Genomic DNA, 15,797 nt, shown 5'->3' on the forward strand with positions numbered 1-15,797 from the left:
GAATTGCGTGCTATCCAAACAACGATATATCGTGGTTGACACTTTACGCGTATATACGAAACAAGTGAGAGTGAGAACCTGTAAAATTCCCTAAATCTGTCTGGCACTCTTGGCACACTGAGAACAACCGGGCCTGGCACTAAGAGGGTGAAGCTTCTACGGTGTGTAGAATTATTTACCTCTTTTCCCGGGTTGAGCCGTGTTGTTTTCTGTACATTACGTACAGTTTGCAGACGTTTCGAATACATTGCAGTATTCTTTGTCAAGGCGACAAACACCAATACTCAATATTCTACAGGAAACAACAACACGTTTCAATCCGGAAAAAAACTGAATTAAGACTTCATGTTCTCCATTTTCTGTATCTATATGACACTAATAAAAGGCCCCAAAGAAGAATAACTTGATGTGGAAGGTAAATAATTGAATGATGGTGCATAATTTATTAAAATTAAACATCCCATACTTATTAACAAATTAAATATTTTCATTTACTTTCTTTTCAGTAAAAATGTTCACTACATTCATAGAGAAACATTTAACATATGTTAAATTTTATTGTTTTACTTTTAAATGATGCTTGCTTTCCTAATAGTTTTGATTTAATGCCTGAAATTTCAAAAACTTTTATCTGCTGCTAAATTTGTCAAGTTCCTTTTCTTTTCGGTGGTATGCAACCCCCTCACGTGGGCACGGCCTTGGATCTACATACATTTACGAACAGACATTCTTATTAATGAATATTATAAGAAATACATACAACTTTCTTCAACAATCATACACACATACCTTGATGATATGCTCATTTTAAGTACAAGAACAGTTTTCACATTAATATTACAGATTTCAAGTTCAAAGAAGCTTTTCTTTAATTTCCCAGTTATAAAAATAGTTTTTTTTTTTGTTTTGTAGAATGCAGTGTTTTAAAAATACCTCAGATGCAATAAAGTAGTAAACATTCTGAAATAATCTTACTCTGAGGATGGAAGTGCAGTGGCCTTAACATTTAATTGATCACAGTATACGACAGGACAAAATAATCTATATTAGAAGAGTAGATAATTACCTGTTCAGTGGAAGATTCTGACGTTTCTGTACTTCGAGCTGATGATGGTTTCGAAGTAGAAGGTCTAGCAGGTCCTGAATTAACCTCCTGCTTCAGACCAGGCAGAGCATCTGGTAACTGTACATTAAAAAAGGAAAGAACCCATTTATACAAAGATTCAAAACTGTCAACATTGAAAAAAATTTGACTATAAAACTTTGTATATGCAAGTATTAGTTACAATATTTTTTCAAACGTAGTGGGTTCGAATCCCACTGTCAGCAGCCCTGAAAATGGTTTTCCGTGGTTTCCCATTTTCACAACAGCTGTACCTTAATTAAGGCCACGGCCACTTCCTTCCCATTCCTAGGCCTTTCCTGTCCCATCGTCGCCATAAGACCTATACTAACTGCAGCTCAATTCAAAGAACAGATTCAATTTCACAATTGTCAGTAGTAGGTGGTTAGGAATGGGACAAAGTGGCTTGCGCTGCCATTACAGTATTTTATTTTGGAAACGGCCCAAGGAATGGCAGAAGATACAAAACACTTCTGCTCATTTTGCCACCCATTAACTTTTACATCATTCTACATTTCTCATAGTTTTATCCATTGTTTTTGAACACTTTCAACTATGGTGGTCCTTATGGCCTAACATTTATCCATAACTCGCCTGTTACATAGCAACATTTCACAACATTTTACGTAACGTTTGCAAATCAACCATAACAATACAGATATGTTTATTTCTATGTCCCTGAGTATCAATTAGTTTTCTTCTGTTTATGGTTAAAAATCACTGTTTTAACCATAATCCAAACTACAACATTAAGTAAAAAATTTGATGGTAGCAAGAAATGACAATTAAAAAGCGCAAAACTCCATGTTTGTGAAGGAAACAGCACTGGTTTTTCAATTTTTCCTTCTTGATACCTCATGGCGAGGGGATCTTTCCTCCTCTTCCCTTAACCTTTTCTCTTGCCCCCTGCACTAGAGTGGGTCCTCTTCCTCCTCCTCAAGTGGCAACTACTCTCAGAATGCCTCCGATAGACTCTGGAGAGCAATGATACGTTGCTTAAACAGCTGTTTAACTTTATTATTTCTTTAAAGGACTGAAGAGAATCTGTCCCTAATAGAGCAAATCTCAACATTCCACACACTTACAAACACCTGAGCCATAAGGAAAGTGATGGATACGTCTGTCTGAGGCCTTCCAAGTAACAAACTGCATTACTGATGTGGTGAAACTGCTTAGATGATGATGATGATGATGATGATGATGATGATGATATCAAGTACTTTTATTGTTTCCTACTAGATTGCACTATAGACAGATCCTAACACGTTTGCAGCTTTGCTAAACAAGTTTTGCTGTTAACACATGCCAGTAACTGCCTCAGAAGAAAGCAGATTCTGTATGATTGAGTCAACTGTTCATTACTGGAACTGTGAAGCTGGTTGTTGTATCGTATTGGCTAGCTGTGTTTCACGGCTAATCAAAGAGCTTATTTAAAGCAATGTAAATCCAAAATAGATTATTTTTCATTTTTTGCTTTCATAAAATAATTTATAGGTTCTCTCATCGTTTAAGTCTCAATGCATCTTAATCCCATGTTACCAGAAATCTGGAAACTACATTTAACTGCAATGTGATGTAACTCCGTGTATTTATTTCGAATATATCTTATATGCATTTTGGCCAATCCACTGGCTTTCTTGGATGTCACATATGATGCAGAAACTAGGCTGCTTACAGCTGGTAGAACAATAGTGTGTGACTTACGTTGTGCTTCACAAAGACCATGACTAAATTTTAAGAAGATTTTGAACAATAGTTTGGTCGGACAGCCAGGAAAAAAAGGCACATGCACCTTCGCAATGGATGAAAAATAAATTTAAAAATGCAGGAATCTGCGAGTGATGCTCACTTCCAAAGTAGCGTGTGAACAATGATGGCGTTGTTACATGCCGACTGCAGATGTTCTCATACACTGTTTTATGAAAGAATAAGCAAAACTCAACAAAATGCAATCATTACAAATTTCAATTCAACCACAGAAAACTGAACATCATGGGGGAAAATTTGATGCATGAATGTGGGAAATTTCGATATCCCACTTTGTGCAAACAGAAGAAGGTAGCAATATATAGGTGTGTGCAACCACATTCACCACCATTTTATGAATTCATGCCAAACAAGTTCAACATCTTGGTGCATTCTATTTTGAACATGGAAATGCAAGAGACGAAGGAGAAGAGAAGGAGAGGTAGTACGCGCAGCAGTCCATGAACTGACCATATCAGGAACATGAATCGCAAACACATCAAGGGTTTCAAATGCAGCTCTGGACATGAAAAAGAGGGCCTAAGGCAATATTTTGTTGAAAATGAGTTATTGCTGAAAAATGGTGTAATAAGGTTTATTACATCAATCTGTAATGAAAGGATGTAAGTCCCATATGCTTAGTGTTGAATGATATCTGCAAGAAGCTGAAGCCCTTTCTCCATATCAACAAACACATACACTATGCACTATAAACTATTATGTTGGTGACAATGTCATGTTCATTGTCGATACTAATGATTTAACAGCTGGATGTTGCATGTTATAGTAACGGTGAAAACTGCGATATAGTAGATTTGTCTTAATAGATTGAATATTAATTTAGATTTGTTTGTTCTCAAGTTGTCAAATTAATATGGACGTAAGTAGGAAAAAAGGAAGGGATGATCCAAGTGTGTGGAAAAGGAATAAAAGAAGCAAGTACAAAAAGCAAAAAATATATACTCTACAAAGACAAAAAGAAGTAGAAAGGAAAACCAGCCCCGCAAGCGCGTAAGAGCTAGTATCTCTTTTATTGTTATCTATATGTTTCTGTTCATAAAATTTACCCCATTTTCATAGATGAAAGAATAAGATAGCATTACCCTACCTTGCTTATATATTTCAATCAAGTTTAGATTATGTTTTATTTCAATGCTTTGTCCTCTTCAAGAGAGGGTTCCAGTGTTCTTCCTGGGACCTTTTTAATGGCCCCTGCTGTTTTTACAGATCACCCGACTAACATAACCTAGATATGTGCTAGTGACATAATATTAATACAGTACATATCTGAGTCATTGGATGCCTCAAATTTAAATTTAAATACTGTAAAATTGTCTATGTGAAATCTTCATTATTGTCAGCATAATTGCATCAATTACATGGGAGTTTGAATGTTTAGCTTGACAATCAATCAATCAATCAATCAATCAATCAATCAATCAATCAATCAATCAATCAATCAATCAATCCTGATCTGCATTTAGGGCAGTCACCCAGGTGGCGGATTCCCCATCTGTTTTTTTCCTAGCCTTTTCTTAAATGATTTCAAAGAAATTTGAAATTTATTGAACATCTCCTTTGATAAGTTATTCCAATCCCTAAATCCCCCTCCTATAAATGAATATGTTCCCCAATTTGTCCTCTTGAATTCCAAGTTTATCTTCATATTGTGATCTTTCCTACTTTTAAAGACGCCAGTCAAACTTATTCGTCTACTGTCATTCCACGTCATCTCTCCGCTGACAGCTCGGAACATGCCACTTACTACATGTGATAAAATTCATTTTTGGGTCCGTATTGAAAATATTTGTATTAAATAACACTTGTATGTTTTATTATTCATCCACCTATTCAATACAATACAATTTTAAGAATTAGGACATTGTCCTTATCAAAGTTGAAACATGTACCATATAACATATTAATTTCATGTTAACAACTTTGATAAGGACAATGTCCTAATTTTTTAAATTGTATTGAATTGGTGGATGAATAATAAAACATACAAGTGTTATTTAATACAAACCACTTAGTCGAGCAGCTCGTCTTCTTTTTCCCAATTCTTCCCAGCCCAAACTTTGCAACATTTTTGTAACGCTACTCTTTTGTCGGAAATCACCCAGAACAAATCGAACTGCTTTTCTTTGGATATTTCCAGTTCTTGAATCAGGTAATCCTGGTGAGGGTCCCATACGCTGGAACCATACTCTAGTTGGGGTCTTACCAGAGACTAATATGCCCTCTCCTTTACATCCTTACTACAACCCCTAAACACCCTCATAACCATGTGCAGAGATCTGTACCCTTTATTTACAATCCCATTTATGCGATTACCCCAATTAAGATCTTTCCTTATATTAACACCTAGATACTTACAATGATCCCCAAAAGGAACTTTCACCCCATCAAAACTGAGAGGACTTTTCCTATTTGTGAAACTCACAACCTGACTTTTAACCCCGTTTATCAACATACCATTGCCTGCTGTCCATCTCACAACATTATTGAGGTCACGTTGCAGTTGCTCATAATCTTGTAACTTATTTATTACTCTACAGAGAATAACATCATCTGCAAAAAGCCTTACCTCTGATTCCACTTGTTTACTCATATCATTTATATATATAAGAAAACATAAAGGTCCAATAATACTGCCTTGAGGAATTCCTCTCTTAATTATTAGAGGGTCAGATAAAGCTTCGCCTACTCTAATTCTCTGAGATCTATTTTCTAGAAATATAGCAACCCATTCAGTCACTCTTTTGTCTAGTCCAAATGGACTCATATTTGCCAGTAGTCTCCCATGATCTACCCTATCAAATGCCTTAGATAGGTCAATCGTGATACAGTCCATTTGACCTCCTGAATCCAAGATATCTGCTATATCTTGCTGGAATCCTACAAGCTGAGCTTCAGTGGAATAACCTTTCCTAAATCCGAACTGCCTTCTATCAAACCAGTTATTAATTTTGCAATCATGTCTAATATAATCAGAAAGAATGCTTTCCCAAAGCTTACATGCAACGCATGTCAAACTTACTGGCCTGTAATTTTCAGCTTTATGTCTATCACCCTTTCCTTTATACACAGAGGCTACTATAGCAACTCTCCATTAATTTGGTATAGCTCCTTCAACCAAACAATAATCAAATATGCAACGCCCAAGGACATACACAACAATAAACACTCATGAAATGACAAAATGAGCACAAGGCACAAAATACTTACCATTGGGGGCAGCAGCATAAAATTTTCCGACGTGTAGGGCCAGAACATAAAGGATAAGAGGGCAGGATCTTAACTTACTACTTGAGGGGCTGCCAGGTCAATATCGCTAACTACTAAATGAAAGCGAAATTAAAATTGAGTAAATGAAACTTTATTAAAAATTAAGAAAACAAAATATTTATGAATGATACTTAAATAAGATTTATAACTTTCTGCAATATATTGAAAAATAAACAAAATTAAGAACAAAATATTTAATGATAAAATAAATTATCTGAATTATGCATTAAAATCTATTTTTCAAATAATTAAAATTATGAGTGCACACTCAGATAACAATGTAAAATAATTCTTACGATGCAATAAAATAAGCAAGTAGTAGAACTTATACAAACAAATATATTTCTTTTTAAATTCATTCAAATAAAAAACAAATTTCTATTTTTAAAATAATTAAAATTGTGAAAACACACTCAGATTACAAACTAAAGTAACTCTTACAGTACCGAGAAATAAACACAGTCTGCAGTTCACATCAGAATCAATAAATCACAAATGTTAAAACGGATCAGTACGTTAAGAATGACACCACTTTCTTTGTAAGTAGGTATACTACAATTAATCTCACTAAACTAAAATTTGTTTCCTGTCCCTCTACGTAAACATTTCAATCATCCCAGAAACACGGTAACACACATAATTTTAAAAGCAACGATAGCAAACCAAATTTTCCATGCATAAATAACTAAATGAACAGACAAGAGAATTGCAGGAAACCGAATGAAAATATTTCCAAATTAGTCACAAATTACGAAGGGAAACAGAATTAAAATTCCACAGTTAACCGAACAAACATGTACACGATGAAGCCTACAGCTTTCCAAGTAAGCCAACATCAATCATCTAACCATCGTCGTCTTGGTCTCCCTCTACTTCTCTTACCCTCCATAGCAGAGTCCATTATTCTCCTAGGTAACCTATCCTCCTCCATTCGCCTCACATGACCCACCACCGAAGCCGGTTTATGCGTACAGATTCATCCATCGAGTTCATTCCTAAATTAGCCTTTATCTCCTCATTCCGAGTACCCTCCTGCCATTGTTCCCACCTGTTTGTACCAGCAATCATTCTTGCTACTTTCATGTCTGTTACTTCAAACTTATGAATAAGATATCCTGAGTCCACCCAGCTTTCGCTCCCGTAAAGCAAAAGTTGGTCTGAAAACAGACCGATGTAAAGATAGTTTTGTCTGGGAGCTGACTTCCTTCTTGCAGAATACTGCTGATCGCAACTGCGAGCTCACTGCATTAGCTTTACTACACCTTGATTCAATCTCACTTACTATATTACCATCCTGGGAGAATACACAACCTAAATACTTGAAATTATCGACCTGTTCTAGCTTTGTATCACCAATCTGACATTCAATTCTGTTGAATTTCTTACCCACTGACATCAATTTAGTCTTTGAGAGGCTAATTTTCATACCATACTCATTGCACCTATTTTCAAGTTCCAAGATATTAGACTGCAGGCTTTCGGCACAGTCTGCCATTAAGACCAAGTCGTTAGCATAGGCCAAACTGCTTACTACATTTCCCTCCCTGCCATTTTATACCTTTCAGTAGATGATCCATGTAAACTATGAACAGCAAAGGTGAATGATTACAGCCTTGTCGAACCCCTGTAAGTACCCTGAACCAAGAACTCATTCTACCATCAATTCTCACTGAAGCCCAATTGTCAATATAAATGACTTTGATTGATTTTAATAATCTACATTTAATTCCATAGTTCCCCAGTATAGTGAACATCTTTTCCCTCAGTACCCTGTCATATGCTTTCTCTAGATCTACGAAACAAACACAACTGCCTATTCCTCTCGTAGCATTTTTCAATTACCTGGCGCATACTGAAAATCTGATCCTGACAGACTCTCTGTGGTCTGAAACCACACTGGTTTTCATCCAGCTTCCTCTCAACGACTGATCGCACCCTCCCTTCCAGAATGCCAGTGAATACTTTGCCTGGTATACTAATCAATGAGATACCTCGATAGTTGTTGCAATCCTTCCTGTTCCCTTGCTTATAGATAGGTGCAATTACTACTTTTGTCCAATCTGAAGGTACCTTACCAACACTCCACGCCAATTTTACTACTTTATGAAGCCATTTCATCCCTGCCTTCCCACTATACTTCACCATTTCAGGTCTAATTCCATCTATTCCTGCTGCCTTATGACAATGGAGTTTATTTACCATCCTTTCCACTTCCTCAAGCATAATTTCACCAACATAATTTTCCTCCTCCCCATGAGATTGGCTGTTCACACCACCACCAGGATGATTTCCTTTTACATTGAGAAGATGTTCAAAATATTCCCTCCACCTCTCCAGTGATTACCTGGGATCTATTATGAGTTCACCTGAATTACTCAAAACACTTTTCATTTCCTTTTTCCCTCCGTTCCTAAGATTCTTTATTACTGTCCAGAAAGGTTTCCCTGCTGCTTGACCTAGTCTTTCCAGGTTATTACCAAAATCTTCCTATGACTTCTTTTTGGATTCAACAACCCCCACTCTTCTTCCTTCAAAAAATTAAATCAGGCTTAAAAAGTGCTTTGTGAAATCATATGAATGCCCTTGTACATTACAAATTTTTGGACTATCTTTGTCTTCACACCAACCCCAAACATTGGCTTTAAATTACACTGTATTTTCTTGTGGCTGCACCATTATTCTTTATTTCCACGAGTTTCATAACCATTAAATTAAAATTGGCATCATAATATCAAATAGAACCAGTTGAAAATTTGCCGGCAATACCTCTTCCACGTCTCTACAATACGACAATTCCTCAGAAAAATATTCCTGCTGACCATAAAAATGTTACTTTTCCTAAGCATCAGGTACAACCGCCTGCAACTAGACACATGTCTCGCTTACCAGCTTCGGCCGACTTCAGCGGCTAGATGTACAACGTAGACGTGGACTTTGTCGGTCAACGAGTTTATTGCGCCATGTTATGGCCATTCCGGCCTTGCGTGTTTTATGCACATACCTCACAATATAATCTTAGACTTCTTTAAAGCGTCCTTTTTGCAGGCCACTGAATGCATTTTTTGTACATTACGCATTTTTAAGCTATCTTTGTCTTCAAGCTAACGCGGAACACTGGCTTTAGTTATCCCCTATTTTCTTTCAGCTGTACAATTGTTCTTCATTTCTGCGTGTTTAATAACCACAAACTTAAAATTGGTGTCATATCAATGAGAATCCACTGAAAATTTGCCACCAATACCTGTTCCACGTATCTTTGCAATACGATGATCCATCATGAAAACATTCCTGCTGTGTGTAAAACTGTTCATCTTACTAAGTGTCAGGTACAGTTTAACTTGACCACTGTGATTTGATATTGGAATGATCCATATCGACTACAATCTTTACTCCAATAAACACACATTTGATATTTATAATCAGCCTTGTCATTACTTAGAGTTATTTAACTAATTATTTATTTTCACCTGATATAACGTACATGTTTTGAGCTCTTTGATATCCTCTTCCCCAGCGGTTTTTCCTCACACTGCCAAATATCTCTTGGACCTTTTCACTTATGAGTAAACACCAATCTTATACTTAACAAATCCCCTCATAACCTTTGGTGCATTTTTAGTTCTACACATCTCTTTGTTAATGTATAGTATGTGTCATAAATAAAACATGTGATGTAGAAGTTGATTCCCATAGGGAACCTGAAATATTTGTCCCAAATGAGTAAATTTATAATACTGTATAGTGTAGCGAACACAAGAAGTTCAACTGACTATGATTCTTTAGTGGCATCCTATTCAAAATAACTCGTGTTTGCACTTCATAAAAGTATGCATGGTATTTTGTTATGTGCACTTGTTCACTGTTCTTAACACTGGCAGAAAAATTATGAAAGTTCATTTATCGGAATAACTGTTCAAAGGAAAAACACAGTTCTAATATAATCATTGGTATGACAGACCAAGAAAAGGTCTATTTATAACAGTAGAAGTGTTCTAAACTCATGAATGTTTGTACGTTCAAACAGAGTGTTATGAAAAGAAATCAACACTTAATAAATACGAATCTTTAAGCACTTTTATTGTGTTATTTGCTTTAACAGACTAGGTATTTATCTATTTCACTCGAAAATTGTGTTAATCTGCACATGCTTTTAAATTACAAATGTTCCAAGTTAAAAATAAATCTGGTGTGAGTACAAGTTCTACACACTCGCTTTCAAATGAGTTGAAGTTCAAACACTGTACATTATTCCACAGTTTAAGAACTGTCACACGTTCTCGAAATACTCCTCATAGTTCGTGAAGACTAAGTTTGTATTGTAATTTCCAAAAATTGTCTAATTCCGAAAGTAGCATTTTGAACACAACTCTTCTGACAACAATTAGGCAAAGTTCCAACCATTTTACATGTTATAAATCTCATTTTTGGTTCGTATTGAAAATTTACAGTTCAAAAACTATAAAGGTGTTTTTTAATATTTTCACTTATAGTGGTTACATAAACAGACTATCAGTTAACTGGGACATGTTTTCCCCCCAATTTAGAGCATCTTCAGCCTAAAAACAATCTTCAAGAGTACATCTAATATTAAATATGAGAGCTAAAAGTTTAGCTAGTTACTAAAATTCGGGACATAAAAATGTGAAAAATGATACATTATACAAACATGTTAATGGAAACACTGTCAATGATTAAACTATAATCTTGTTGGAGACTAAAACTTCTTCCATTAAAATTCTAATTAAAATAGTTCATTTAAAAATGTTAGTGGAATACCAAAGTGATAATAACATAATGCGAACGACATGAGGGCATGAACACAAGCACAAACATGAATGTAATAAATACAACACACTCAAGGCCGCTGATGAATTCGTGAGCATAAGGTGAAACAGAAGCATCAGGTGAATTATTGAAGAAGTGGCCCTTAGCATCGGTAGGCAATATTATTGTCTGAAACCTTATCAGGAAATGTCAGTAGATACTGAAAAATGTTCTCTTACAGAGAAACATGTCCCATTTAACTGATAGTCTCTTTATGTAACCACTATAAGTGAAAATAAAAGTACTGAAGAGGTGGATTAAAAAACACCTTTATTGTTTTTGAACTGGAAAGTTCCTACTGGCGAACCTCATTCACGGCGGCTATGTTCGAACCCGGCGTAGTCACTCCGTATAACATCATGTTGTTCCTTCAGTTGCGAGTAATGAACTGATCTTTACTTGGCAAATCGCTGTTCTTTTATATCATTCTGCCGAGTCAGACTCAGTCTCCTCGTGGCTGAATTGATCTCATTTGAAGTGGAAATACTCTTAAATCCCTGGGCCAATTTACTTGAAATTTGGATATGTTTGCTACAAAATTACGTACTCCATTATTTGATAGCTTATCCGGATCAAAATAACGTAAAAATATATTCCACTCCTTTCCATGTAGTAACGTGCTGTACACGTGATCGGCACGACACAGCAAGGCGAGTTCCTTGTGTGGAGCTCGTGACGTAGTTACTCGCTCTCTCAACACAAGTTCCAGTTCCAGCTGTGACTTTGTGTAAGTTGCAGTACCTCGCACTGAATTACATTATGTTCCAGACCACTGGCGGTTCCTGGTACAATATATAGGCTCGCTCCATGTAGCGTAGAGTCTGCCAAAATCCACTGGAAACAACACTACCACTGCCACATCTTCAAGCATTCCGTAGTCAAGGCAGCCTCGCTCTAAATCGGAGCTTTCAGATTGGTTACCAAGCTGCCAACCCGCAAACATCGATCTTGCACATTTATCCACATTGATGAATTACCATCTTCAGCATACACTTCCCAGCCGTACCCCGCGTTTCTAAACCACATGTTGTAACACTTTTAACTGACTTTAACCGTCCTTCCCGATATAGTCGCTGTTTACCAGGTTGCACAATCTTTACTGCTAGGCCATGTTTACAGACTCTTATCTAAAAAGAAATGTATACAAAATATAATGATGCACATATGTAATATTCCCTAATTACATATTCTTCTTACAATATTATGTTCTTATATCTCAATTAAAAACTCACATGATATTTACTACTTTATATTACAAATTATTTTACAAAAATCTCCTAACCTAAAATTGGAAGATAGTCTTATACAAAAATTTCCCAACCTAAAATTGGGAGATAGTCGTATATAAACATTTCCTAACCTAAAACTGGGGATCATACTCTTGTACAGTTACACACCTAGTCAATACATTTAAATTTAGTCCCAATTCAAAATTGTAAAAATATTAAATTAAAACAACAGTACATGTTTTCAGCTGAAGATGACCTAATGAGGTTGAAACATATACTGCTGTTTAAATCTAACGTTTTTACCATTTTGAATTGTAAAAATATTAGTTTAAAACAACAGTACATGTTTTCAGCTGAAGATGACCTAATGAGGCCGAAACATATACTGTTGTTTTAATCTAACGTTTTTACCATTTTGAATTATGAACAAATTTAAATGTATTGACTATATGAAACATTTATACTAGTTTTTCCAACTTATTTAACTATGTTTTCAAGCAATATTTACCATGCTTAATTTGATGGTCGATATACCGGTCTCAGCCCCTGTTATAATGTTGTACTAGTTAAAATCTGTACTGGCAATAGTGCAGAACATCTTTCTTATCATATAAATACCTCTCTAATAATAGTTTCACTGGCTTCAATTTGTCTCCAGGTCTTTGAAAAATTTTGTCTGAAAAAATGTTTCGCACAACAGCCAACAAAGCTTGCGGCCTTAAAATTGGCATAAAAAATGCAGCTGATATGCAAGTAAATATGGTATTCCTTCCATCTGACTAGTGACACCCGAGCATCTACAGTGAATTCATCCGGTTTACCCAGAACACTATTCATTTCCTTTCACTATTTTTCTAAGACTCTTTACTAGAGTCTTCCTCTTCACATCATTTCTGTTTGGAGCCAATTTGATATGCCTTCTTTGTATGTTCACAGGCTTACTCATTGCTTTATAAAATAATCTGCGTCACCCTCACTGCTCCTTCACATCATGAACGCACTGAGACAATTCTCATGTTCATTGTGCAACCAATAAATCTATACCCACATCATTAGTTTATATCTGTCTTTGCCAAGAACTATACTGCATGCTATGGCTTTTCTAATAAAAAAAACCCACTCCAACTTCACCCTTCCCCTTTTAACGGTTGTCAAGAACACCTTTTAATCTCCTATCACTTCCTCAGTATCTCCCCTTAACAAAACATCATCAACTACCACATCTAGAAGCAACCTTTTTGCTGACTGACAGTTCTACTGTACTTTCTATTTTCCATAAGCTACAACAATATTCATAGCATCTCACTGAATTCCACTTCGTTTGCTAAGTTGTCTCCGAGAAGTCAAATGGAAGCGAGACTCAGTTACTAGACCACTAAGCTGTTGCCCTTACTTCTTGACAAGGTCATGTCTACAAGAGCAACACTATGAACCACTTTTATATACAGTCCAACTTCTATAACTCAAACTTTAAAACTTGAATATCTCGAAGGGATTTTAGTTTCCTGATGGAATATTGTGTTTTACGAGTCGTATATTTTCTATAACTCAAGGTTCTATTACTTGAATTTTCGGATACGTCGAAGGGCATTTCAAGCCCAGATGTAAAATGTGTTTCTGTAAATCGAAATCACGTTTAATATTATGCTTATGTGTACAAATCAACCTCACGAAAATTTAGCTCCTCTAAAATGAATCTGAACATAACTTGTCCCCTTATGTAAGCAATCTGTACATTTTAGTCAGAGTGTATTTTTTGACTAGCTGCGTATGATAGCAATTTAAAATCCTAGTTTAGTCTTCCTGGCAAGCTACTTCACAACTCTCAGCAAGCTGTTGACAGGACAGAGTGGTGTGTATGTTGGGAGCTCCTGGCTTGGTCAAGCTAGTCCACAACTCTCAGCAAGCTGTTGACAGGACAGAGTGGTGTGTATGTTGGGAGCTCCTGGCTTGGTCAAGCTAGTCCACAACTCTCAGCAAGCTGTTGACAGGACAGAGTGGTGTGTATGTTGGGAGCTCCTGGCTTGGTCAAGCTAGTCCACAACTTTCAGCAAGCTGTTGACAGGACAGAGTGGTGTGTATGTTGGGAGCTCCTGGCTTGGTCAAGCTAGTCCACAACTCTCAGCAAGCTGTTGACAGGACAGAGTGGTGTGTATGTTGGGAGTTCCTGGCTTGGTCATGCTACTTCACAACTCTCAGCAAGCTGTTGACAGGACAGGGTGGTGTGTATGTTGGGAGCTCCTGGCTTGGTCAAGCTAGTCCACAACTCTCAGCAGGCTGTTGACAGGACAGAGTGGTGTGTATGTTGGGAGCTCCTGGCTTGGTCAAGCTAGTCCACAACTCTCAGCAAGCTGTTGACAGGACAGAGTGGTGTGTATGTTGGGAGCTCCTGGCTTGGTCAAGCTAGTCCACAACTTTCAGCAAGCTGTTGACAGGACAGGATGGTGTGTATGTTGGGAGTTCCTGGCTTGGTCATGCTACTTCACAACTTTCAGCAAGCTGTTGACAGGACAGGGTGGTGTGTATGTTGGGAGTTCCTGGCTTGGTCATGCTACTTCACAACTCTCAGCAAGCTGTTGACAGGGCAGAGTGGTGTGTATGTTGGGAGCTCCTGGCTTGGTCAAGCTAGTCCACAACTCTCAGCAAGCTGTTGACAGGGCAGAGTGGTGTGTATGTTGGGAGCTCCTGGCTTGGTCAAGCTAGTCCACAACTCTCAGCAAGCTGTTGACAGGACAGAGTGGTGTGTATGTTGGGAGCTCCTGGCTTGGTCTAGCTAGTCCACAACTCTCAGCAAGCTGTTGACAGGACAGGGTGGTGTGTATGTTGGGAGCTCCTGGCTTGGTCAAGCTAGTCCACAACTTTCAGCAAGCTGTTGACAGGACAGAGTGGTGTGTATGTTGGGAGCTCCTGGCTTGGTCAAGCTAGTCCACAACTTTCAGCAAGCTGTTGACAGGACAGAGTGGTGTGTATGTTGGGAGCTCCTGGCTTGGTCAAGCTAGTCCACAACTCTCAGCAAGCTGTTGACAGGACAGAGTGGTGTGTATGTTGGGAGCTCCTGGCTTGGTCAAGCTAGTCCACAACTCTCAGCAAGCTGTTGACAGGACAGGATGGTGTGTATGTTGGGAGTTCCTGGCTTGGTCATGCTACTTCACAACTTTCAGCAAGCTGTTGACAGGACAGGGTGGTGTGTATGTTGGGAGTTCCTGGCTTGGTCATGCTACTTCACAACTCTCAGCAAGCTGTTGACAGGGCAGAGTGGTGTGTATGTTGGGAGCTCCTGGCTTGGTCAAGCTAGTCCACAACTCTCAGCAAGCTGTTGACAGGGCAGAGTGGTGTGTATGTTGGGAGCTCCTGGCTTGGTCAAGCTAGTCCACAACTCTCAGCAAGCTGTTGACAGGACAGAGTGGTGTGTATGTTGGGAGCTCCTGGCTTGGTCTAGCTAGTCCACAACTCTCAGCAAGCTGTTGACAGGACAGGGTGGTGTGTATGTTGGGAGCTCCTGGCTTGGTCAAGCTAGTCCACAACTTTCAGCAAGCTGTTGACAGGACAGAGTGGTGTGTATGTTGGGAGCTCCTGGCTTGGTCAAG

General features: G+C 37.6%; 1 protein-coding gene across 3 annotated transcripts in view; it reads right to left on the minus strand.

Annotated features, from left to right (window-relative positions):
• The window catches only part of Polr3D (RNA polymerase III subunit C53), a 354,052-nt gene that overhangs the window by 45,483 nt on the left and 292,772 nt on the right, over positions 1-15,797 (minus strand). For all 3 annotated transcript variants that reach the window (XM_067142235.2, XM_067142236.2, XM_067142234.2), the window contains one exon: positions 1,067-1,183. In XM_067142235.2, the coding sequence (XP_066998336.1) occupies positions 1,067-1,183 (117 nt within the window). The remainder of the gene's footprint in view (positions 1-1,066; positions 1,184-15,797) is intronic.

Source organism: Anabrus simplex, chromosome 2 (assembly GCF_040414725.1).
Source record: "Anabrus simplex isolate iqAnaSimp1 chromosome 2, ASM4041472v1, whole genome shotgun sequence".
Classification (NCBI taxonomy): Eukaryota; Metazoa; Arthropoda; class Insecta; order Orthoptera; family Tettigoniidae; genus Anabrus; species Anabrus simplex.